General features: G+C 31.7%; 1 protein-coding gene across 1 annotated transcript in view; it reads left to right on the top strand.

The window, feature by feature from the left end:
- The first annotated feature begins 1,274 nt into the window (after positions 1 to 1,274).
- The window catches only part of LOC132753498 (hemicentin-1-like), a 41,626-nt gene continuing 17,379 nt past the window's right edge, over positions 1,275 to 25,521 (top strand). Inside the window, exons 1-6 of the mRNA XM_060743977.1 lie at positions 1,275 to 1,405; positions 12,741 to 13,073; positions 13,984 to 14,114; positions 19,888 to 20,116; positions 22,273 to 22,560; positions 22,998 to 23,282. Of these exons, the coding sequence (XP_060599960.1) occupies positions 1,345 to 1,405; positions 12,741 to 13,073; positions 13,984 to 14,114; positions 19,888 to 20,116; positions 22,273 to 22,560; positions 22,998 to 23,282 (1,327 nt within the window). The 5' untranslated portion in view covers positions 1,275 to 1,344. The remainder of the gene's footprint in view (positions 1,406 to 12,740; positions 13,074 to 13,983; positions 14,115 to 19,887; positions 20,117 to 22,272; positions 22,561 to 22,997; positions 23,283 to 25,521) is intronic.

The raw sequence follows: 25,521 nt of genomic DNA, 5'->3' as shown, positions 1-25,521 counted from the left end.
ACGAAATAATATTGTAATCTAAGTATAGCGAGCTTATAAAAAGACCCCGTTTGAAAGTGCCTTTGAGCTTTGGATCAAGTCAATGTCACTGTTACTAAAAATAGTAAAATACGTTCAGGACAATAACTAGAGTTAGGAATGAGATACTGTAATCAATTTTAATGTTTAAGAAGCCAATATGAAAACTTCAGTAGCTATTGCTTTTCAACTCTCTTTGGCCAAGGTCAGTGTCGCTGGTCAGTGTCGCTAATACTTCAAATAGAAAAACGGTTTCCGTTCCAAAACAATTGATAGAAATTAGACATTGTAATCAAAATCGGTACACATCAAACAGATATCAAATCTCGGGTGATTTTGCTTTAACACCCCCCCCCCCTGGGGTCAATCCAGGCCAAGTTACTTAAAATAGAGGAAATGGTTTCCAGAAAATACTACAGTTAGGATTGAGATACTGTTAACAAGCATGATATGTAACAAGCACAAAAAGGCACCGGTTGGGATAACGCTTGGATCCCCTCGGGTCAAGGCTACTCTGACTTAAAAACGCAAAAAAAAATCGTTTCCAGACAATAAATACAGTTTTGAAAAGGCAATTCTAGTAACACTTGGCACTAAGCAAGGTACCTAGTTTAGGAATGTTGTTGTACCCCTTAGTTTCAAGGTCATTCACTGTAATTTTAAATAAAAGATAGGCAACTATTTGAAATAATTATTGGTTCATAGATTGAACTTCATAAACTATAGGTCAGATTCAAATTTTGCTTCAGACTTCTTATTGTTCAAAAAGTAAAGGTTGATTGTACGGTTATGAATCACGTTTTGCGGAATCTCTAGTTATTTGTTGTTACATAAATATGTATATGACGAAAAAAACTGTCTTCATTTTAACATACAGCGACATATAAACATACTTTCAAATGGTGTTTAGTATAAAAGAATTAAATCTATATCCATTAAATTTTCATTGCTACAAAATGCGTAATATTTTACTTGTTTTGATAGGCATGGGTGAAATAAATGAAGTATAAAGGCGCTGCTTATCTTTGTTATCAATATCTTTGGCAATAAGTAGAAAATACTTGTTCTGCAGTACCTAGAAATTATTTTAGCGGAGATACGAACGCAATATCTCTGTGTAAAGAAATCATTATGTCGAGCGAAGGAGATATAATATTGTAGCCATAAAATAAAAAATAGTGCATACATGCCACCTTTATTCAATAGTAAACACATGATATGTTTAATGTGTATACCAGTAGCTATAAGATTTTAAACTTCCTGAAAGAAACACAACTTTAACTTATTATTAGAGTAGGAATGAATGTATGACATTACACTAAAAAAATGAAGAGACTTAACAGCGTCTATGTGTTTTATATTGGATTTATAGCTTATATAAATGCCGGTCAGTTAATATTTTTACAATAATATTCGATTTGTAAGTAAATCTTATTAATTAAATAGCAGTACAATCATTACATTAAAATGCAATTAACATACGTATAAGCCTGGTCCTGCGTTAACCGTTTGAATTATATTTATATATCGAAAACCAAAAACTATAAATTTCTTCGTTAATCGTCAGTTTTCTATTTCAATTACAATTGTAGGTCATATTGATAGTGAAGTTTTCATTATGCCAGTGCACATAGTATTGAGACTTTATTCAATTAAATCATTTTCATTACAACAAGATTAATATTATACAACAATATAATACTTATATTTATTATAGCATAACCTAGTTAAAAGAGTAAAAAACTCAACTCCCTTAGAATGTATTTATCATTTACATTAAATATTTGTCAATTGAAACGACAAAGAATGGGTGTTTCTGTCTTAGGTGTAAAATTATATTACATTGCACAATTATCTAAATGTTTTAATATCCAAATTATACACACGTTTTCTGAGTTTAATTCTTCATAAAACCGAATATAATGACGAAAATAAAACTTGAAAATTATTATTTCGTTACTCACAATATGGTGTGTTCTTTACCTTAGTTATGTTATTGACTTTATCTGTACATTATGTACATCAACTGTTATGAAATAGGCATGTATTAGGTGTTATCATTCTGATCATAATAGATATCATAAATGATAAAACATAATCTATTTTTACATCATAAGGTCGGTGGTAGTTTTATGGAAGACAATTACTGATAAAATTACATTCTGTACTTTTACATTATGAATTGTAGATTTTATATGCCTACAAATAATTGCGTTCATTGAACCTTTACACTAATTGTGTAATAATGTTTTCTTAAAATGTATCTTGCAGTGTTGTTTAGCCTTTATTTATTATGTTCAATTTGTTGTTCTTTGCTATCGGCCGCGCAAATAAATGCACTGCGCATTAACTATTTTATCAAAGCTAATACTTGCCACAGATTGTAAACAGCCATGCAAACGAACATTTTCCTTGTTCTGTTATCGAAAAAGCATCAAGCAGTTCCACAAAGGCATATTATATCAATAACATTAGTATATACACCCTTTGACGCTTGTCTCATGAATATTCGACAGTTTTCGTAAAATCATTCATTAGACTTTTCATGGATGCTCCCCAAACCTGCGGAAATGCGCGTTGGTAGAAAAATGACGTTACTGATATCAAAAGTGTAAAAATCTGTTTACTTGGGGTCAGGGGAGGATTTAATTAAATGTTTTATTTGTATATATTCGATGAAAGTTACCAACCTATACTATGAAGAGGATATTTGTGCGAAATGTTATAATATATATTTCATCGAATGAGCGCCATGTCCATATTTTACCCAGCGCATTATTCATCAATACCCCGTGGAAATCCCAACTCCAATGAAGCAGTAATCTGCCAAAATTGTAACTCCGCACAGGAAATAGTGCAGAAGGATTTTTATGAATCTATTGGCATTACACATTTGAAAAGTATAGATAATTTATTTTTGTCATTTTTAAAAAAAGTACATACATTAAAAATATTTACAATTAATATGAAAGCGAATTAATTTAAACTTTAGTCATGACTTGTGTAGAAAACACAAAACAAGTTAAAACAATTTCAGTTAAATCATTAAATGTTACCAATCTTTTCTCAACACATTTTGAATACTTCTTTGGATTTAATAAGTGGATTTTAAGTCCATCACTGTTACTGTCGGATGTCATGCGGATCCGTTTTTGTTTGTTTTTGGGTTAGAGTGGCGACATAACAGCACTGCCTGCTTTAGTTTAAACAATATTTTATTTCTATTTTACAACATAAATATATACAGTAAGCATATACAATTACACTGATATAGTTCGTGGATTGGAAAACAAGTCAAATGTGACTTATGTAAATTCCTTTCAACACATAATGTACTTGCGATAAAAGTATGCACGTATTTGGTTAGAATAAATAAAATTAATAATTTTTTTAGAACATTATTATCTAGAGTAGTAGAATAAGAGAACTTCTGTTTCAAGATTGTTTCATAATATTGGGAGATTACGCCAAACAATTTCTATTACAAAGTAAAATATTGTTTTTAACTAGTATTCAATTTTAGTAAGTTTTTTTTTTTCAAATGATTTTGTTTAGAATGTTTCGAAGAAAAAAAGAGACAAAAATATTTAAATAAAGTTTTGAATTTAGATAAAGAATAGAGAATATATGTCTGCACACAATATAATCGGGAAGTGATGGACAGAAAAAGTTGATATTAGCTAGTAAAACGTTTGGAAGCTAGGATAAACTGTTGAACTTTAAGAATGATTTTTTCGTTCGTGTTAAAGCTCAGGCGCTCGTCTCCGTACAAGAGATTGTTAAGTGTCAGGGGACATGGAAGCGGGCGTAAATACATGCTTCTGATGATATCATAACGAGGGCATGAAAAGAAAAAGTAATGCACTGTCTCTATTTCGCCACATAAACATAATGGAGACTGGATAATATACTTTCTATGAAGGTCAAAGTTCAGGGAGGTACAATCTAGACGAAGACGTGCATGCAATATTTGGCCTATACGACTACCTACATTAAATAAAGGGGAGACTTTTGTTTTGTTTTTATTAAGGCACCGTTTAAAGGCAACAACAGAAGATGAGTTTCTTGTATCTACAGGTAGTTAGTTTCATTCTCTTATTGCAGAAGGAAGAAATGATAAGCCATATATTTGTATCCTTGAGTTTACCTGTCAGTGATTTCTAAGGTGGTAGGACTCGTTGTGTTGGGGCAAGAGATCAGTGAGATAGTTTAGAGTAATTCCATTGTACATTTTAAAGAATAAAACTAGTTTATGTTGTTTACGCCTTTCGGCCAGGGTAACCCATTCGAGGTCGTTAAGTAATTTACTTATATTGCATAATTTTGTTGCACCTGTTACTATTCTTGCTGCCTCGTTTTGAACTGCTTCAATTTCATTTTTAATATTTTCGAGGAGTTATCCCATGTAACATCGGCGTACTCAAGGATAGGGCGGATAAAATACATATACATTCTTTTCAAGCTTGAACGAATGAAGAGAAATTTCAGTGATCTCATGATGCCTACTCTCTGCCAAGCTTTTCGCAGTATTATAGATATATGGGTCTCCCATTTAACATTTTCAGAAAGGGTAACACCAGGATGTGTGTGTGTCTGTGATTTTGTACACGTTTGATTGGAATTCCATTCATTTGAATTGGGGGATGGTTAACTTGTTTTATTTTTCGTGAAAATATCATGGATTCTGTTTTGGACGGAGTAAAAGTAACCAGCCAAGCCTTTGACCATTCATAAATTTTTTGAAGGTCGTCATTTAAATGCTTGGCTGCGTCTATGGGATTCTTTACAATGATATAAAGGCTCGTGTCGTCTGCAAAACGTCGTACGCTCGAATTTACATCGTCAACGATATCGTTTATTTAGATCAAGAAAGGCAGAGGTCCGAAGATCGAGCCATGGGGTACGCCGGCATTAATTGATGACCAGTTAGAAGAACAATTAGCGTATACAACGCGTTGTTTGCGATCAGAGAGGGAGCCGTTCATTCCAATAGAGGCAAGCTTATGTAAGAGACCTCGATGCCATACTCGGTCGAATGCTTTAGAGATATCGCAAAACACAGCGCGAACCTCCAAGCCTTCGTCAAGAGCCTTTCAAATATCGTTGTATATGTATGTAATTTGATTAATGGTGGAGTCACCTTTGATGAAACCGGATTGATAAGACGTGAGAAGGTTGTTGGTAATAATATAGTTGTACAAGTACTTGTGAATACATCTCTCCATTAGTTTACCTATACAGCTTAAAAGAGAAATGGGTCGGTAGTTCGCAGGCTTAGATGGGTCATTCTTTTTAAATATAGCAGTGAAATTGGCTATTTTCCAGGAGGTAGGAAAGGTACATTTTGAAAGTAATATGTTGAAAAAGTCAGCCAAAGGTTAAGACAGAATAGTAGATCCTTCTCTCAGTAATCGGGGATGAATAAAATCTGGGCCACAGGCTTTCGACGGGTCGATTAACGATCAAGCATCTTTGACATCTTCTTCTGTAATTGTAATTTGGGGAAGAGATGAGTTTGTATGCAAGTTCAGATTTGGGAGTTGTGTGTTTTGACCGTCAATGTTTGATTGTGTACAAAAGAAATTATTTAGTAGGTCTACCTTCTCTTTGTCAGTATTTGCAGAAATTCCGTTATCAAGGAGGACTGGGATTGCTGCTTTTGATTGTTTTTGTGTGAACGATTTTGTCAGTTTAAACCAGTTTTTCGTTGAAGTATTTGATGAGTTTATTTGTTCAATTAATTTATTTTTATATTCATTTTTACTTTTTCTTATTTGTTTGGTAACCGCATTTCTTATTGTTCTAAATTGTTGCCAAGATAATTCTGTATTCATCTGTTTTGCTTTTTGGGGGCCTTTTTGCGTTTTCTTAATAGTTTACGTATTTTGTTGGTCATCCATGGAATATCATGTGGTCTTATTGTTACTATTTTGTTAGGAATTTTGTTGTCTGCGGCATCTAATATGGTTCTAGTTATTCGGTTGACTGTTTCATCCATATAATTTTCAGTGTTTTTTTAAGGATTGCCAGTCTGCTGAGTTAATTTCATTTTTGTAGCCAGAGTAATCACCCCTATCATAAAGCCATATTTTGCATTTGTATGTGGTACCTTTTGGTTTTGAAAATTTCATTACTGATACGATTGGACAATGAAAACGAATAACATCGGAATGAATGGGTCTGCAGCAAAACTTGTTAAGATATGATTTGTGTTCTTTACAAACATTACATCGAGTAATGAGCAAGAGCTTTCTGTAAAGAAGTGGGTTGATGTAGTAATAAGTTGTTCTGCATTGTAAGAGGCTATAAGATTAGACAGTTTGGTTGAATTAGAATTTAGAAGATTTATGTTAAAATCGCCAGCAATCAGGATATTGTCAGATCTCTCGGAAAATGCTTGATCTATACACTGTTCAAGAAGAAGCCAATGCTGATTGTTAGAGTCTGGGGGTCTATAAATACCACCTAAAAGAAGTTTACGACTGTTTATATCAAGTTCCACCCATACACATTTGATACCACGTACAGATAAATCAGATCTTGTATGAAATCTTAAGCCCTCTCTGACATAGATCGCTACTCTACCACCGACTCTGTCTGTTCTGTCTAAGACTCTGAAGATTTAAACACATAATACTTTACCCACTATTTATAAGCTCAGAAGTAGAAGATGCAAAAGATGAGTCGGCGCTGGAGTTCCTTTCAACAGATGGACCAGGATTAGAATGAATATCTCCAGCACAAAGTAATATTATTGATAGCCATTGAGGAAGTATAAATACAGAGTAAAAAAGGGTGATGATATCCAATGAGTATTTGTCATGGCTTCCAGGTTCTGTCTGTGACACTGTCGTATTTACATGCATAAACGATAGCATTGGGGATGGTATCTAACACGATTAAATAAGTAAGGTATCAGAGACAGAACTGAGGATATATATGTTTTATGTGTCACATCCTCCACGGAAATACCGTGTGATGGTACATTAATAATAAAACTATAAAAATAAATAAAAAATGAATCAATGGTTGTCATAATAAGAGTGTTGGTGCAGCGTTAATGATTAAGATTACTACGGAAATGTGTCTTGAAAATTATAGAGAATTGTTTTTTTCTTTAGTGCCGATAAATGTAACTGTTTCCTTTAAACTTTATATTAAGTTTGTAGCAAATTGCATGATATGAAATAATACTGACACAAAAAGGGACAATTACTAACATTCACAAAATATGGCATGTACATAAAGACAAACAATAAGCATTTTTTACAAAGAAAATCATATACATGAAACCAAAAAAAATACAAGTAATTGAGTTAAGCTTGGATATTTTGATTTTTTGAAAAATGTTTTGTTTCTTGTTAAATTTGAATTAAAAAGAGATGTAAAGACTTAGTATTTTATGCTTTTATGCAAGTGAACTATTTACCAAAAAATGACTGGTGCATCATTACTTTTATTTTAAAGAAAGGACAATATTAATTAGTTCAATAAATATGAAGAGTCTGAAAATTTTATATAAAATTTTGCAGTATAAGTCCAATATCGAAACAAGAAATAACAAGTTAAACAAACAAAACACGAGACAAGATAAGATCATCATAACAACAACAGGGATTTTACAGGTTTATGAAACACGAATATATGTTTGATTCTTTTCCATGTGTCATATTTTAACGACATATATATAACGAGGAACTTATAATTTAAGTAGGTCGGAAACCTCATAAACAGGACAATTACAGTAGTTGAACTAAGTCAACGGAATCAATCCAAATAACAAAAATATAGAGTAAGCAATTGGTTGTGTCCCTTATTTTCGTCAGCGTACCGTCTATTATAATTATACAATCAATATTTGTACTGAATAAACATCGTTTTTATTTGAAATATGTTTTAAAGTTATTGTTATTATATTTCCCGTGACATTTTATTAAATGAAATATTCACTGTATGAAGAAAACATATCTTAAAAATAAAACTACACGTATATAGAATTACGAGAGAAAAATAGTTTATAATCAAGTTGAAGCCGAATTCGTATTAAGGATTCTAAGGCCTTCTTTAATCGAAAGAAAATAATAAGCTGGTATATTCGTAACGGTCAGTTTGTGAAATCTTTGACTTACTGTTATAAAAATGTAAACAACTCAACCGTTAAATGATCGGTATTACAAACACACAGGGTGATCAAAACAAAACAGACACAACGTGACATACTATATTTTATACGTTAAGCCGTCAACATTATAACTTTGACAGAAAAGAGTCTAAGTCTTTTCTTTGTTTCGATGCGGGCTTTGTTGTCAGACTTGTCTTTTATTATTATTACACCGTCTACGGTCCATGTTCCGCTCACAATCTCCACCTGCTTTAGATTCAGTTCTAGCTTTAGAACTATGATTTCGTTTATACAGAATTTATTTTAGTTCGATTGTGTAGGAAGCTATAAGCTTATAGACACATTTTTGAATCTGTTCCTGGAACCAACCAGTACTGAGCAATGAGTGTAAACTTTTTTGCCCAAGGAAACAACGACTTGCCCCTGACTGGGTTTGATCCCATGCATCTAGCGATTATAAGATTACTAGTCCGATGCGTTAACCACTCGGCCATGCCGCAGCTTGATTTATTACCTTGCATGGATAGATTTTGTGTTGAAGTTTTAGAGAATTGAAAATTAATGTGAAAAATGAAATAAACAAGCCTTTATATGCAGCACCTTCACTCCATTAAATGTTGTGGTTTTCAAAAGCTGATTTACTTGGGGCTATGATAGAATTTTGAAAAATTTCTACATTATGAATTGTTCAGTAAGCAACTCACTGGTCAAGTGAAATAACTAAAATGATAAAGCAAATCTAGAAAACCGTCTGCTTTCTAGTTAAGATTTGAGTATTAGCAACGACCCGCTTCCCAGAAAAGAAGCAAGTCTTTGAGAGGTCACCCTTAAAATCCCTTCAGGTATCCGCTTCCCAGAGAAGACGCAAAAGCAAGTCTTTTGGAGAGTCCGTTTCCCACGTCCAATGAGGGAAGCAAGTGTAAGGAGTGCAGCAAGTCTAAGGAGCGTAAGAAGTCCAAGGAGTGCAGCGAATCTAAAGACCGCAGCATGTCTAGTCAAATGAGGGCAGCAAATTTTATACTGCAGCACGCCCAAGGAGCGAATCAAGTTTAAGGAGCGTAGCAAGTCCAAAACTGCAGCAAGTCTAAGGAGCTCCGCAAGACGAAATTGCAGCAATTCTAAAGTCAAAAGTATTGTGTTGAATATCAATAAAAATCTTATAACTTCAAAACCAAATCTTGAAATTACCATTGTTGTGTTCCAAAACAAACACTGTTTTTTTTTTGCTGCTGTAAGGAACCAGGAATTATTGGCAAATATCAATTATTTCAAATTGGGAATTTTCGAGTAATTTGTTTTATTTTTTTTTTTTTGAAGTTTTTTCAACGGATTCCGTTTGACACGAAAATAGTTTTTTCCAATATAATTAACAATAAGTAACATCATGACAACATAAATGCATATTAGCAATTGGAAAATAATACTTCTCTATAATAACAAAAAGGTTTCTTGCATTTTAAATAATATTTTACCTTGAATTATTTGATTTTGCAATAGTCATTATAAAAGTTTTGAAACTATTTTGTGCTTGTATTTATTTGTTTATACAAATGTAGTGGTAATATTACTTATTTTCCATCACTTGAATTATAGAAGTATTTCACTGAAAGTACAAGTTACAAATAGGTCTACTAAATTCTTATCTATATGGGGCTATGCGTGGACTTCAGTCCCTGTATCCACTTTAATTTCTTTCAAGGTGGAAGAAATGTGGCCTGCTTTTTAAAATTGTCTTTTGGCGGCTTTTCTGTGATGTGTGTATGCTTCATAACCTTTGATCCCCTTTCAAAAGTCTATTTCATTTAGTTCTGCCCATTGTTTTTTTTGGTTTAGGATACACGCATTATTTTACTTGGGTACCATGCCCGCCTTTCATGGAATGGCACGAACGTGTAACATTGATATGGTTCCATGATGGACACATCTGCGGATGTTTCAAAATTCAAAAGGCTACCATTCCATGTTGAATTCTGCTTAAATCAGTGACTAAAAAATTCTGGAAACAAAGTGATCCCTCGGAAGCATTAATCACAAAAAAATAACATAAGAATTGCAGACTCGGTTTGATTGAGTCTGTACATGAGGGATAATGAATAAATGCAATATCCCTCACGCCCCCTAGCACCGGCTTGAGCGGTACTCAATTCTCAACACTTTATAGTGATGGCATCAATGATCCCGAAGGACCAGAAAATATAACAACACTGAAGTGAAGTACGGGGGAACTTTTTACGGCTGCCACACGGCACTTGACACCTGCTGTTGTGAAGTACAAAATTCTGGAAACAAAGTGATCCCTCGGAAGCATTAATCACAACAAAATAACATAAGAATTGAAGACTCGGTTTGATTGAGTCTGTACATGAGGGATAAAGTCGGTCCTGATAATAATTTCAGGAAGAAAAAATCTAAGGAGCAACACGTTAAATGAGAGAGGTAAGTGTAAGGCGTGCAGCAAGTCTTAGGAGCGTATGAAGTCTAAGGAGTACAGCGAATCTGAAAACCGAAGCATGTCTTATACTGCAGCTAGTCAAAGAAGTTTAGCAAGTCAAATATGTGCATCGAGTCCAAGGAGCGATTCAAGTCAAAGGATTTCGAAGCAAGTCCAATACTGCATCAAGTGTAAGGAGTATTGTCCTGGATATCAATAAGAATTTAATAATTTCAAAACCAAATCTTGACATTACCGTCGTTGCGATCCTAAACCAACATTGTTTTGGCTGCTGTAAGGAACCAGGAAATATCATTAAATTCAAATTGGGAATTTTCGAGTTATTTGTTTGTTTTTATTTGTAAACATCATTACAACATAAATGCATATTGGCAAATGAGAAAACTATACTTCAACAACGTTTATTTCATTTTTAAATAATATCTTTATCTTGTTTCATTTAGCAAAATAACATATTTAAATATTCTACTCAATATATCAAGTAACAGAATGCCAAATTATCTCCAGATAATGGGCGTAATGAATGAAATTCCAGAACAATTAGTGCTAAAAGGTAAACATAGTAGTAAGCTGGGGGTAAATATGATGTTGAAAACTCGTCCGTCAGGAGACGCAAAGTTGTGTTATGTTCGGATCCCAATTTATTCCGAAAATGATAATATCACGGTATTGAACTGTTCTCTATTCAGGGGAGGTAGTTTGTATTCCGAGGGTCCCAGGTTTGAGTCTCGGTCAGGCTGCACATTAAAAAAAATGGAGGTGTTTCAATCATTACTCATGTAGCAATTTTTTTAGTGAGTTAAGTATGTAAAGGATCAATTGGGAGGGAACTTTTTTAAGAAATCCTCAGATGTTTACTACAATGCTGAATGCAAGTGTTGTATTGCTTTGAAAAGTGAAATCTTATCTCTAATTAGTGTTGTACAACTAAATCCTACCGTCTGTTGAGGCCTTAACTGCCTAATTGTCACCATCGTACCGTCGTACTGTCGCACTTAGTCATCTTATAGCCGTACTGTAAATAGACCATCGTATCTTACTGTTTAACCTCTGGGCAAAGCTTGTAGTTGAAGTTTTTTTAGTTTTAAGAGAAACATTGATTTTAAGCGTGCTTGATTACTAATTTGTCCTTGTAAGAGTCGGATCATAATGATTGTTACAGTTTCTTGTACACAGAAAACAGGTATCTGGTACTGAAATGTAAGAACTCTCGGGCCAACGAGATTAGAAGTATTATGAGTTGAATCGTAGAAGCTAAAGTTTAAAGTGACTAGTTCACAGAAGTCTAGTATATCTGGTACTCAAGATACAATATTTATAAGGCAAATAATTAATTTCGATTTTTTATGGATGTGTTGTATGTTTGAAAATAAATAATAGGCTGTTAATATGTAAATGTAAAGAGATTAAGGATAGGTAAAGCTTTAGAGTAATATTTGGTCAAAAAAATTTTTTGAAAAAATGTAAATTTTAAATGTTTTTTTGAAAATAAATTAAATGATGATTTATGAAGTTATTTTCCAATTATATGGTTCAGAAACCCCAAGGAAATCATATTCATGAATATTTCAAACTAATACGAATTTGTATCCCAAGAAAATTACCTTTATTTGCCTTTAAGCTATCAATAATATTAAGATTGTTTTTTGTAGCAATCTATTAATTTATCCACTCGCTACAAGCTACAATGATAACAGGGGGAGCTGTGTTAAAAAATTTAACAATGACAAAAAAGTTTACAAATTTGTTTCCAAATATTTGAAAAACAATGTCTAACAGAAAGGTTTAGGAGTAACGAAAAGCTGAGTAATATTGGTGCCCATTAAGATTGTAATCCTTTAAAACTCAATGACACTTCAGTAATTATTGTATCATAATATAATATTCTTTTTCAAGGAAACATATCAAATTTATTTGCACTCCTATGTACTTCATAATACTAAAAGGCTTCAACTGATTTATATAATACTGAAGGGAATATCATTTCAATTAATTTCCATTTTAATTTTTATCGAAGATAATACTCGATTCACTTTGCTTTTTATTTGCAACTAATGAACAGACAAACTGTTCCTGGAGAATGATTTATTACAGCTGCTACTTAGTATTATCATTTTATCATTGTAATCATAATTATCATAATTATAGGTACTATTGAGAGAATATACATACATGGCAACAAACCAGCATTAAAAGGAAGTAACATACAGCTTGTATGTGAGATATCACAGTTTAGTAGTAGTGATATTCTACAAGTCTACAAAAGTAGCTCTAAACTTCCATCATCACTTTCTGACGTCACGTCAATGGCTCGGTGTTTGCAATCTCTATGTCTGACAGGAGGTATTGGTAGATATACATTCAGTGCTGACAACAGTAATGTCTACATTAACATATCCAGTGTAAACAGATCAGAGGATCAGAAATGGTGGACATGTGCCATTATTAATCAGAGAAAAGACATGCTGCTGAATGTCATAAGTATGTATACTTTTTCTTTGTAATTATTTTTATCAAGAGTGTATTATTATTATATAGGTACTGTTGAGATAATATACATACGTGACAACAAACCGCCATTAAAAGGAAGTAATATACAGCTTGTGTGTGAGATATCAGGGTTTGGTTATTCTAATTTGGTAGGTATTTATAAGAGTGATATTCGACTTTCGTCATTCCTTGTTGGTATCACCTTGCTGACTGCATGTATTCCACAAGTCTGTTTGACAACAACTATTGCAGTCTATTGGTAGATTTACATTCAGTGCTGACGACAGCAATGTTTTCATGAACATATCCGGTTTTGACAGATCAAAAGATCATAAATGGTGGACATTTGCCGTTATAAATCAAGAAAGGAAGGACTTGTTGCTGGATGTCATAAGTATGTATCTTATACCTTTATTCGTCAAATGTAACCCATTATTTCTATCAAGAGTATATCTGAGCTGCAGATCTGATATAGGATATGTTAGCGACTGATAAAGGTATTTATAATTTGTTTCTGCTATTCAATTTATTGTTTATAACACATTGTGTTACAATCTTACCTGACCATCAGAGACAAGATACACCACTTGGTGCCACAATTATGGTTTATATTTCAAAGAAATTAAATATCGATATTCAAAGATTACGTATAATTTTTTTTTGTGTTTGTGTCAGAAACGCTTTAGTTTTTTTTTCTGCCAACAATATTCGCTTCTACATGAATGTTGATTTTAAATCATTTTTATCCGTTTACATCAAAAAGGTTATGATTAACAATTATAATCCTTTCTTTAAAATTATTAAAATCATGTTCGTTTGTTTTTGTAAAATACAATTAATAAGAGTATTACGTATTTTAAGTTCAAACAAAATATATATAACTGAGTGTTTCATATTACAGCTGTGCCAACATCACTCCAATATGAAAATCCACCAACACAAGATCAAGATCTAGCACAAAATGCAGTACAACTAAAATGTAGTACAGGGTGTTCCTATCCACAGGCAACATTAACATGGTATTATTCTGAGGTAAGAAGTGTTTTTTTTTTCTCTAGCACAAAATATTGTTACTGTTGTCACTATTGAATGCACTTTCCAGGATCACTTTTGAGGCTGTTGAAGTTATACGGAATGGTTATAAAACTTATTAAATGAAAAGAATATACAAAATCATCAGAAGATAACCTGAAGTAACATTTATGTTATTTTGTCTATCAAGAGATTCCGATAAGTGTACAAAACAGGATAATATTGTAAAACAAATGAATTATCGCCTTTGGTATTGTTTCTGTAATGAGTTCATCAATGTTAAGATCCTTAAAAAAGTAAATGTGTTTTTCGCACATTTTGACTACCTCATCAAGCGGAATTCATTTCACTATAATTAGCGGAAAGTTTAGTGACTTATTTTAGCTAGTTTTGAGCTACTGAGCCGCCAGAGCTAAAAAAGTAAAAAAAAAATCTTAAACGACATCTCCAAGAAGGGTTGATTTTGAAGAAACGATACAGAAATAGTCTTAAGGTGGGCTTTATTAAAATTGCTTAAATGATTTCCTGTTTGTCGAACAAGATGACAGCCGCTGCTAAAAATGGAGAAATGTGTTAAATGACATCTTGTCTTCAACTGCCCCATAGATGTTGATGTAAATCTTAAGAAATGATCATAAGGCATGCCTTTACTAAAATCGCTTAACTTGTTCCTGTTGTCTGACGAAAATGACCGCCAGGGCTAGAAATAGGATAAACCCTTAGATCCACTCCTTAATTATTTGTGTAAATCTTGAAACGTAAAATTGAATTTAAACGATAATCTGGAAGCCTTTTACTTAAAGTGCTAAAATATATCGATGTGCTGAATAAAATGATTGCCAGAGCTAAAATATTGAAAACGTTTTAACCACATCTATTTAACTATCGGATAACATTAAAAACCTTAAGCATCGAGAAAGAGTTACTTCCCTTACTGGATGTGACGTGACGTAAATGGGGGATTATACTATACAGACCGCGTAGAACGTTGGCTTAGTGAAAGTTAAATGCGTTCACACTGATTGTTCAATTATGATTATAAAATGAAAAAATTGACTGAGGCATACATAAATTCCATAACAAGATGATAATACATGTAATGATAATAAAACAAGTAAGATTAATTATTGCTACTGGGACTAAAACAGCGGAATTTAAAAGCACGGATTTATGTCAATTAAAGTCCGTGTTCAAAATGAATGTTTCTATTAGATTTTCTCTAATACCAGGGAAAAAATCTAGTAACTAAATAAAATGTTTATATTAATTTTTTTATAAACACCAATACACACTGACATTACCTAATATAAATCTAAATGGTCAGTATCTAGTTTTCTGTGTGATTTTCTGTCATTTAGAAAATTCCGGCGTTTTTTTTGTGGCACACATGAAAATAAGACTGTCATTGTTTTTTAATGATCGTTTTACAAGCTTTCTAACAATAGCATAGTGCATTCTGTCAAGACTTATAGATTTTTTTCATTATGCCATGATATTAAAATCTTTCAAAGAACCAGAGAAGGATATAATTTTATAAACAATCCTGACAGAACAAAACAATCTGGCTGTGACTTTTATAACTTAAGATAACAGAAGAGAATAAGGACAAGTTTGATATTACAAATATAGTATGATTATAAATAAGAGATCTTTTCCCAGTTACACATTTCAAAAATAAATAGATTTGTATCTAGGCCGTAAGGCATTAATCAACACGGTGCATAATGCATATTTTATATATATACAAGATGCACTTGGCTGTACTCGTATTATCATAAGTCACCACGGTGCACATTTAAGAGTTATAACATTACATTACTTTTGTTAGTTGTCAACACATTTATGATCAAAATTCGGTTATGGGACTTTAGAGGTCATGTCTTACCAATTTGATGCTCCAGAATGACTACCAACTGGCTTTAATTTAGTAGTTAAATATGTTAAATTATAATTCAGTTAATAATGAATTTCTGTGTACATTTATCACCACTTGTTTATATAAGTGATTTAAAAAAAATTTGATAAGCAGAATATAGATAACATAAAATATCAAGCTGAAACTATCACTTTACCAACTTTCATAAAATATGCAGTGCATTCAATTGGCGTAATATACAATTTTTTAGAGTGCCAACGCAAACAAAGTATACATGTACTTTCAAAAGAATAGTAACATTTACTTTGAAATTACATGGATGTATATTATTGTTTTTTCTTTGTTTCATTAATGCTTAAATTAAATAAATATTTATTCAATGTGTATCTCACAATTTATTATTACGGAGCCGTTTTTCGAAACTACAGAACACTTAGTAAACATTTTTGAAACTCAAAATAGCTCTTGGTAGCAAGTTAGTACAATTGAACTGCCTGGTATAACCCGGTGCGACAATTTTCATTATTTATAATCAAACGATAATAGTAACCATGATCTTTAACCTAACCATGATCTAGTATTGAATAAAGTCGTTAATCTTATTATAGTAAAAATATATTTATTCATTTGACCATCCGTTTTTATGTAATGTCTTATTCAATTACACTTATTTTTGGCAATTTCAATGTGCCCATCTTACAAGAATAAGGATAAAGATCTTTGTATCACTTTATTATTAATGTACTTAATCGTATCGGCAATTACCACCGTATTCCCAAATGACGTCATCCAATGGCGACAACTTGAATCCGGTCTTAAATAAAATGGTCTATACAGGATTGATCCTTCAATTGTTTTCTTAGATACAATGCTCAAACGGTTCTGCTGAACAATATTGCTGCCGGAGCTTAAAATAGAAAATCCTTAAAACAACATCTCATCCATAACAATTGGGTAGATTTTAATGAAACTACACAGAAATGATAGTTGAATGGTTCTCTATACAAAAAATGCTCAATTGGGTCCGGCCTTCTGATCACAAGCTAAAATATTTTCTTTAAAATGTTCTAGTCATCGTTCACTGTATAATATACTTTGTGTAGAGTTAATTACATGACAGAAAAATATCATTCAACGAATTCATGTTTTTAATTACACAACCCCTGGCACTGAAATGTGTAAATTATATGTTTCTATCAATAATGCAACCTTGTTCATTTGAATCATCTACTTAGATGAGCTATTAAGGGACATCATTGCCTTCTTATTTTAATTTACCTATGGTCAAATTATTGTAAAACAATGAAAAATGACAAAATTTTGAAATTTTACAGCGGACATGATATAAAGAAACAAAAAGCGAAATCATGTGACTGAAAAAGTTCCAAATGTCGCCTTATTATGTCAGAGGTCTTTTGCGAACCATAATAGCCTAGGAAATCAGATTAGCTGATCAACTGAAGTAAGCGCCGGTATTAATAGACTTTAACGTTTTAATTCTTAAAAATATCTGAAAAATAAAATAATAACTTTAATTGAATATTTGCTCTGAAAAATATATGGAATGACGGAAAATGGTCTAACTAAGATAATAATTGGAACATCAATATCTTGAATTCAGTCATTAACACAGTGTCTAAATATAGATTGATTCTTTTTACTCCCCTAAATTGGAAAACGTTCAATATTGGACACAACATATTTTATTGACAACGAATCAATTTCATGCTTTATGTGAGTTTTCTATAAAAGAAAGAATTACGATTATGCATATTTTTTCATTTAACATTTTCGGCTTTGAACATACGATCGGAAGAGAAAATACTACAATGTTTACTTCTTTTTTTTCCGGAGTTCACATGATTTTGATCCATGTAGCGTGTCCCGGAAAAATTGTTACGATAGCCGTGTCAACAGTGAATTTCTTGCATATTTACACACACTTTCGGTCCTTCTAAGTTCTAAAGTGAAAAATGTAGGTTGTGTTACCATGGAGTTAGAAGTCGTTTTTGAACAGTGCCTTTTTATAGTTTCAGAGAAAAAAATATGATATAAAGAAATTAACACAGAAAGTTAACTCTTTTGAAAATTAATAAATTTACAGAAAAATAAAGAACGTCAAAAATTGTTCGACAAACTGTATCAGTCACAGTGTGAGTGATATATTGTATACTGAGTGTGATACGGAATTTGGCCACCATGGTCTAATTATTGAATTTTGGTTAACTTGTCATTATTTTGTTACTTATGTTATATTAAAAAAATGACCTTTAAGGTCATTTTCATGACATCAAGGTGTGTCTAGCTAAGTAAAGGTCTATCCTAATAAATTAATGTGTTAACGTGTGAAGACAATCCATTCAAAAATAACAAAGTTATAGCCACTTATAGCATAACCGCCTAAAATTTAGACATTTGACCTTGAAGGTCAAGACAGTCAATGTTATTCATGATTAAAAGTCAATGTGAGTCTGGTCTTCTTGTAAAAAACAAGAATAAAGATCAACAAGGCAAAGGCAACGTTCACAGGACGCGGCCCCCGACACACCCAAGCATGGCACCCAGAAGGCACCAAACAAAAACCCGGAGTGGTCACAAGGGTGAAAGTCTCGTCCCAATAGTTGTCGTGGTCAAGTACGAAGACAATACACAAAGTCATATAAATTAAAAAGTTCTGATCAAGGATAAAGTTTGCGGACAGCAACGGGAACGCCGCCATGACTGTAACAATACATTTACTTTATTTTATATATTTTTTTTGGGAAAAAAAGTTGAGCTTAAAAGTTAAAACGATTCCTGATTGACCTTTTAAAATATAACAACTTTTTTATTATCATCATCTTATTTCTTTTGTAACAGAAATTTTGTGTCCAGCCAATTACTTAACACGCTAGACCCATCATAATTATGGTTGTGGTTATTCTCAAGAGGTTGTGGTAACGTCCAATTAGGGCTTTGGTTTTCTATACACTAAATTCATGTATTTCTTTTCTGTCATGTTTTATTATTTCATTTTGTTACATATTCAACATAGGCATTTAATGTTCAATTTGTTGACACGAGTCAAATTTTGTGCTTGTTCATCATTTGCTCATTTCATTTTCATCTTTGCATAATATGCCTTTTATTTTTTACAGAAATGTTAAATAGACAATGTCTAATATAATCTTTAAATTTGGAACGTTTGTTAATTATATATTATCCTTTCCCCAGTTGGTTATGAAGACAAACATCACACTTTTATGTACAATTCACCTTTGTTTTTCAGATCAATATTGAAGGTTATGGGCTAATATTTAATTTTATAACGAAGGCATGAATTCTGACTGAATTATTATACCAATTAAAAACTTGGGCGTAAAAACAATAACATACCAAAAACCTTCACTATTAAAACCCTTTTTTTATTTAAATAAATTATGACCCCTCTTTTAAAAAAAAGAAATTAATTTATTTAATGTTTTTTTAAAACCCTATTTATTTGGGAAAAAAATGGGTTTTCTTACACACTTTTTTTTTATATTTAAAACGGTATTTTTGCGGGAAACGTTCCCCAAAAGTTCGTATGAAACATAAATTTAAGGGAAAATCTATTAAGGACTTTCCGGAATAAAAAAAAGATTTTATAAAAGAAATAATGCGTCACATAAACTGGTCGAAGTTACGTTCATTAAAATGCAAATTAACGCTCACCTTATTCATCATTTTCTTTGATAATTTCGAATTCTCTATAAATATTTGGAGTTTGAAATAGAAAAATTACATATTTTAGAAGAAATGTTGCCTTCAAAATAGTTCTGGTGGTTTTATTCCTCTGCAGCAAAAGAATTTTAAATGGTTTTGAAACAAATGATATTTTCTACCCAGAGCCAAATGTAATTCAAATAATATTTTCAGTCAGGAAAAGATTCACATCAGGCTTGGTCATCATCAGGATCAGCTTCAGATACTACAACAGGATGTTCTGACTCTGAGAGAAAATATTCCTCCACTTTATCTCTTCCAAGATATACAACATTCCCTGGTAACATACAGAAAACTGTCAAGTTTAAATGTAGTATTCAGTCATTTACTGGAATGTCACAACCACTGTATGCAAGTTATTCTACTGACATTCAATTTGCTGGTAAGTTTGCAATATAGCTTTGTGGTTATTTCATCAAAAACGCGATATACCTTTTAATGCGCTTGCTCAAACGGCTATAATTTATATTATTTTCGTCTTAATATTACAAAATGTACATGAAATGTTACAGACTCAAGATCACGGAATACATAAATTAACTTTTGAATCTTCCTATTCTATAACATTTGAATACAAAATACACCTGTTAAAGTGAATTGGTCTATAATAGAAAGTTTGTGATAAATAAATAATAATGTTGATACCATAAAAAATCAGACATATTATTATCCAATATTACTTTTCAAGCTGTGTACTTGTCCAAATATATATCTTTATTGTACAGTCAAATGTATAATATCCTTAATATATATAATTATATAGATGATAATAAAATGTTCTAGAAAATTTTGTTTTTGTGGGATTTCTTGCCTGTTTCATTCTTTTTATTATTAAAACATGGTACAGTTCGATAACACATATTAAACAATGAAGTTTAACTTTTGTATTTGGTTATATCTATTTAAATAAGCTTAAATAGGTTTAATTCAATGGTTCTAATTCCAATGTCTATCAAATGTATGGTCAGTGTCATATAGACTGATGTTGTAGTAAATGTGTACTCTGTGTGGTTATCAAAGAGAGAGGGATTTGTTCATATTGCTTTAACTGAAATTAGAAGTCAAAAATACTTGAAATCCGGCATCCATCTATTCATGTTTTTGCGAACGTAGTTTTCCATTAGGTCTTCATATTTGGACAATTTTAAATCATTTTGAATTCCCTAATTATAAATCTTTGGAACATTACTTACGTAAAAACTATTGATTATTTCTTAATTTTGTGTGCCCATTGTGAACATATCAGTGCACTCGTTGTCCGAGTATATTTTACTATATATGAATATTGTAAATATTTAAATGAATTCAATTTATTTTGATAAAAGAAATAGAATAACAGTCAATTGTCTTCTCAAACAGTACTGTGAAGTATTACACATTTATAGACACTTTAAAGTTTTAAAATTGTATCTATGTGGTCACATTAAACTTTTAAACACAATTTCCGAAGTGGATCTAGTAAATAACAGAATAATGATGATGTAAGCAAACTCAATCACTGTATTTCAAAAACGTAAAATGTTATTTTGTTTCAACAACAGCCATACACTTATTCAATATTCACAAAGTTATAAAGATTTTGTAAACTGTAATTAGGTAACATGTCCACATAATTAAAAAAATGAACTCTTTTAGAATTACGAAAAACGGCAAAATGTTGTAGCTGTAGTTTAATTGAGCTCATTTTTAAACAGTACATCTAACATTTTAGTTAATAACGGATAAAGATTGTAAAACCATTCCATGCATGTGACATCTAATGTCGAAAGTTTATGTTCTTGTGATCGTTTCTACTTGCTGCATTTCAAAAGCAACATGGGTCCGACCACTTTATAGCCAAATCTGCAAATAAGGTAAAGCAAATTACATTTGTCATTTGCAAAATCGATCTGGACATGTGTAGATATATTACAGGCTTTTTTACAATCTTGGATCTGCGACATATTTCGAGACCTTGTAAAAAATCAAATTCACTATATGCTATACACTATATATACTATTACTTCTACTATTCACTATATATAATTGAAAAAGACATGAAATATCTTGAGTTTACAATGAGCATAAGTGACACGGTATTTTCTTTCCATATTTAATACAATAATAAGTTCATCGTGCTGCATGTGACTGGCATTCTATTTGTTACTTTGGTAATTAATGCACGAATGATTTTTATCAAAACATCAGTATTAATCTGTAGGTTGGAAACACATAAGTTTTTTTAAGAATATGATGGAAGATTTAGGTAAAAACAAGTCGAGTATTAAAAGAAAAATGAAGTGTTTCAAAAACATTGCAATTTAATGGGTGACCATTTTGAAATTTGGTTCAGTGTATATTGTCATCAATTGTAAAATTACGTTTTTGATCGCACAAAAAAGGACAAAAAACAAACAAGAAAACTGAGAAATACCACAATAAAAAACAAAGAAATAACACAGAATACAATTTTCCTTCCATGCATGTAACACAGGGCTTGTAGTCGTTGATGTTTTACTGTCTGTTAAAATATTAACTGTTCATTTTTTATAACATCAGTTAAAGTATCAAGTGCTACACTCAAAGATGGATCAAGTACAGTATCTGGACAACTACAAGTTGTAAGTGGTGTAAGTAAAACACTAACATGTGATACAAGTGTAAGCAGACCAGCAGCTACAATAGTCTGGTATATTGGAACAGAATCGAAACAGACATCTACATCTAAAACCTTAACGTTCAACCCACAGAACAGTGATCATAGTGAACAGGTCTACTGTAAAGCCTTTAACACACAGCCTGAGAGTCACGCTGTTGCTTCATATAAAGCATCGCTAAATGTGCAAGGTTTTTATAACACAATAATTTGTTTTGTATTATTTTCAATAAAATGGTACAGGAAATATTTGACAGGACATGATTGAAAACAAATTGTCAAAGTTTACATTATTTCTATTGGGGAAAAGGAACAATTAAAGTGTGCATCAAATTGTATCTTATTGATTATTTACTTTTTTAAGATTTAATGTAAGTTGACTTTGTTAAATCTAATTTTGTTTATTGATTTATTTAAATACAGGTCTAAGAAATAATAAAGGGATGATTTCAAAGGGGTAAAATAGATATTTTACCGATATGAGTACATGTTATGTAAATTATGATTATGTGTCTTTTTAAAGTAGAAACGTGTTCTCGCATTGCTTTTAACATTTAAGCGAGGGGCCTGAAAACACATAATACAGAATTAAACTAACAGCTTAACCTTTTATTTATGTTTACATCAGTTCAAGTGTCAAGTGCTACACTCAAAGATGGACCAAGTACAGTTTCTGGACAACTACAAGTTGTAAGTGGTGTAACTAAAACACTGACATGTGAAACAAGTGTAAGCAGACCAGCAGCTACAATAGTATGGTATATTGGAACAGAGAAACAAAGATCCACCTCTAACACCTTCACGTTCAACCCACAGAACAGTGATCATACCAAACAGGTCTATTGTAAGGCCTTTAACACACAACCTGAGAGTCAAGCTGTTGTTTCTTATAAATCATCAATTTATGTTAAAGGTACAGTATTTTTCTGAATAGCAGTTTAGTCTTAGAAATTATTATAATTTTTAGTAATTTACCGCATGATTTACCCCCGAATGACATTATTTATTTTGCGAGTAGTCGTCAAGTACATAAAAACATCACATATTTTCAGGATCCATTTTTAATTCGACCTTTTTTTAAGTATTGCTACAGCCATTGTGGTTGCCATCTGCAGACTTTAACGTTCATCATTACTTTTTCAGTTCAAGGTATATTCTTCATACTTGACTTACAAGTAGAAAATACTAATAAGACATTTAAAAAGACAAGACTAAACTTGACCTTCATTCATAAATGACATTGGTCTTCAAGGTCATATATTGAAATATTGCTTGTATTTTTGCCAATTTTAAGCTTGATTTTAAAAAAGGAAAAAAAAGAATAAATAGTGTTATAGTCCTGTCGCGCTGCCGTTGCCGATGACGTTGCCGTCCGTAAACTTGTACATTGACCATCACTTGGTGTATTATCTTCATACTTGGCCACATCAACCCTTGGTACAAGACATTCAATTATACCAGATAACCTCGACTTTTTAAATAATGAACTAGACTTTCCAGGTTAAATATCTTACTTTTCCTTAATGTGTTCTGATTTTGCTATTAGTGGCTATAACTTTGTTATTTGGTTATGTAACTACTTGAACTCCATTATCGTCTGTATAGACCTTCAAGTAAATCAGAAAACCTAGACCTTTACTATAAATGGCATTGGCCTTGAAGGTCAAAATATTTAAATTGTCATTCTTTCTGCAATTTTATTATTAATGAATGGATTAATTTCGTACAGAAACCCCACATTATTTTTTTAGGATAAAACCTGCATGTATATCAAACTCAAATTGATCTTGGCTCATTTATGACAATGACCTTGCATGTTAATTTATTAAAATTTCACTGATTTTTGCTAGTTTGACTAAAACTTGATGATAAATAAATGAATTGTCGTCTATCGTTATACTTGAACAAACTAACCTGTTTAATTAGACATTCTTAAATGTTGAACTGACTGTAAGTATTTGATTTATACTTTGACAAAAGAAGTTTTGCTTCATATGCAAACATGTTGAACACTTTAGATGAACCTTGACCTTAATTGACCTTGATTATCAAGGTGAAATAAATGAAATTATCTTGTTATTTTCGGTATCTAGTTTTCCGGTCAAATGCTATTTGCTTGAATTATGGCTCTTGAATAAAAAGTTTTTTTTGTTGTTTTTTGTGATGCAAGCTACATAGAAGCTTGTCTTGATTTCTTCTCAAAAATACTGGTGCAATGTGATCAAAACAGTACAGGAATGATCAATACCAGTTGTGCATCTCATTGATATGTTTTGCTTTATTTATTTCCGTCAGAGTTATGGCCATTTAATGACTTTATTGTTTTTAGATTTGTCCGAACTTCTCCTATTATACCACTGATATTTCAAAGAAACAGGATTTACAAGTTCTTGTGCATTTTTACAGGTTTTAGGTTGGTTATTTTTTGGTCAAGTTATGACCAAAATGAGGCAACAGTAATCGCGTTTGTGTTATTTATGCACGGACTTGATCAATTCTATACTTAGACGAAACAAACCTTCTGACGATTTATTTAGTTTTGACATTGACCTGTCATTGACATTGACCGTAAAATTATTAAATATTAGGATTCGTTAACTATCCTTGAAATATGTTAGAAAGGTTGATAAGATAGTTTTTAGCTCAAGTTTGAATATGGGTCACCTGGGGTCAGCTACAAGGTCACACAGTCCAAATATGGAAAAACTTTGTTAACATTCCACAGGTTATATTTTCCACTCAAATATTCTGTAAATTTGTCATGAAGATTGTTTTGATGAGTTTTGCTAAGCTTTGAACATTAGTCTTCCTGGGTAAAAAAAATGTTCACACGGACCAAACGTAGAAAAACCTTGTTTTCACTCTAGGGATTACTCTTTTAGCTAATTTAAAGTAATTTTTAAGCTGATTTAAATTGGTCAGAATGGTTGTTTATGATTCTAGCTCACGTACAAATAAGGGTATATGGGGTTAAATAAATTAAAACCTTATAAACACTATAGATCTTCTCAGATATCCTTAAAATATTTTAGAAAATTTTGTGTTGATGATTTCGGGATTTCTAGCTTTAGTGTCAATATAAGACTTCTTTGATTAAAAACTAAGTGACAGCATATTAGAAAGAACAAAAAAAAGAACAACTTAATCACATT

The sequence above is a fragment of the Ruditapes philippinarum genome, unplaced genomic scaffold (genome assembly GCF_026571515.1).
Source record: "Ruditapes philippinarum isolate M1 unplaced genomic scaffold, ASM2657151v2 ctg4834_1_1_1_1, whole genome shotgun sequence".
Classification (NCBI taxonomy): Eukaryota; Metazoa; Mollusca; class Bivalvia; order Venerida; family Veneridae; genus Ruditapes; species Ruditapes philippinarum.
This window is presented reverse-complemented; position numbering and strand designations above follow the sequence as displayed.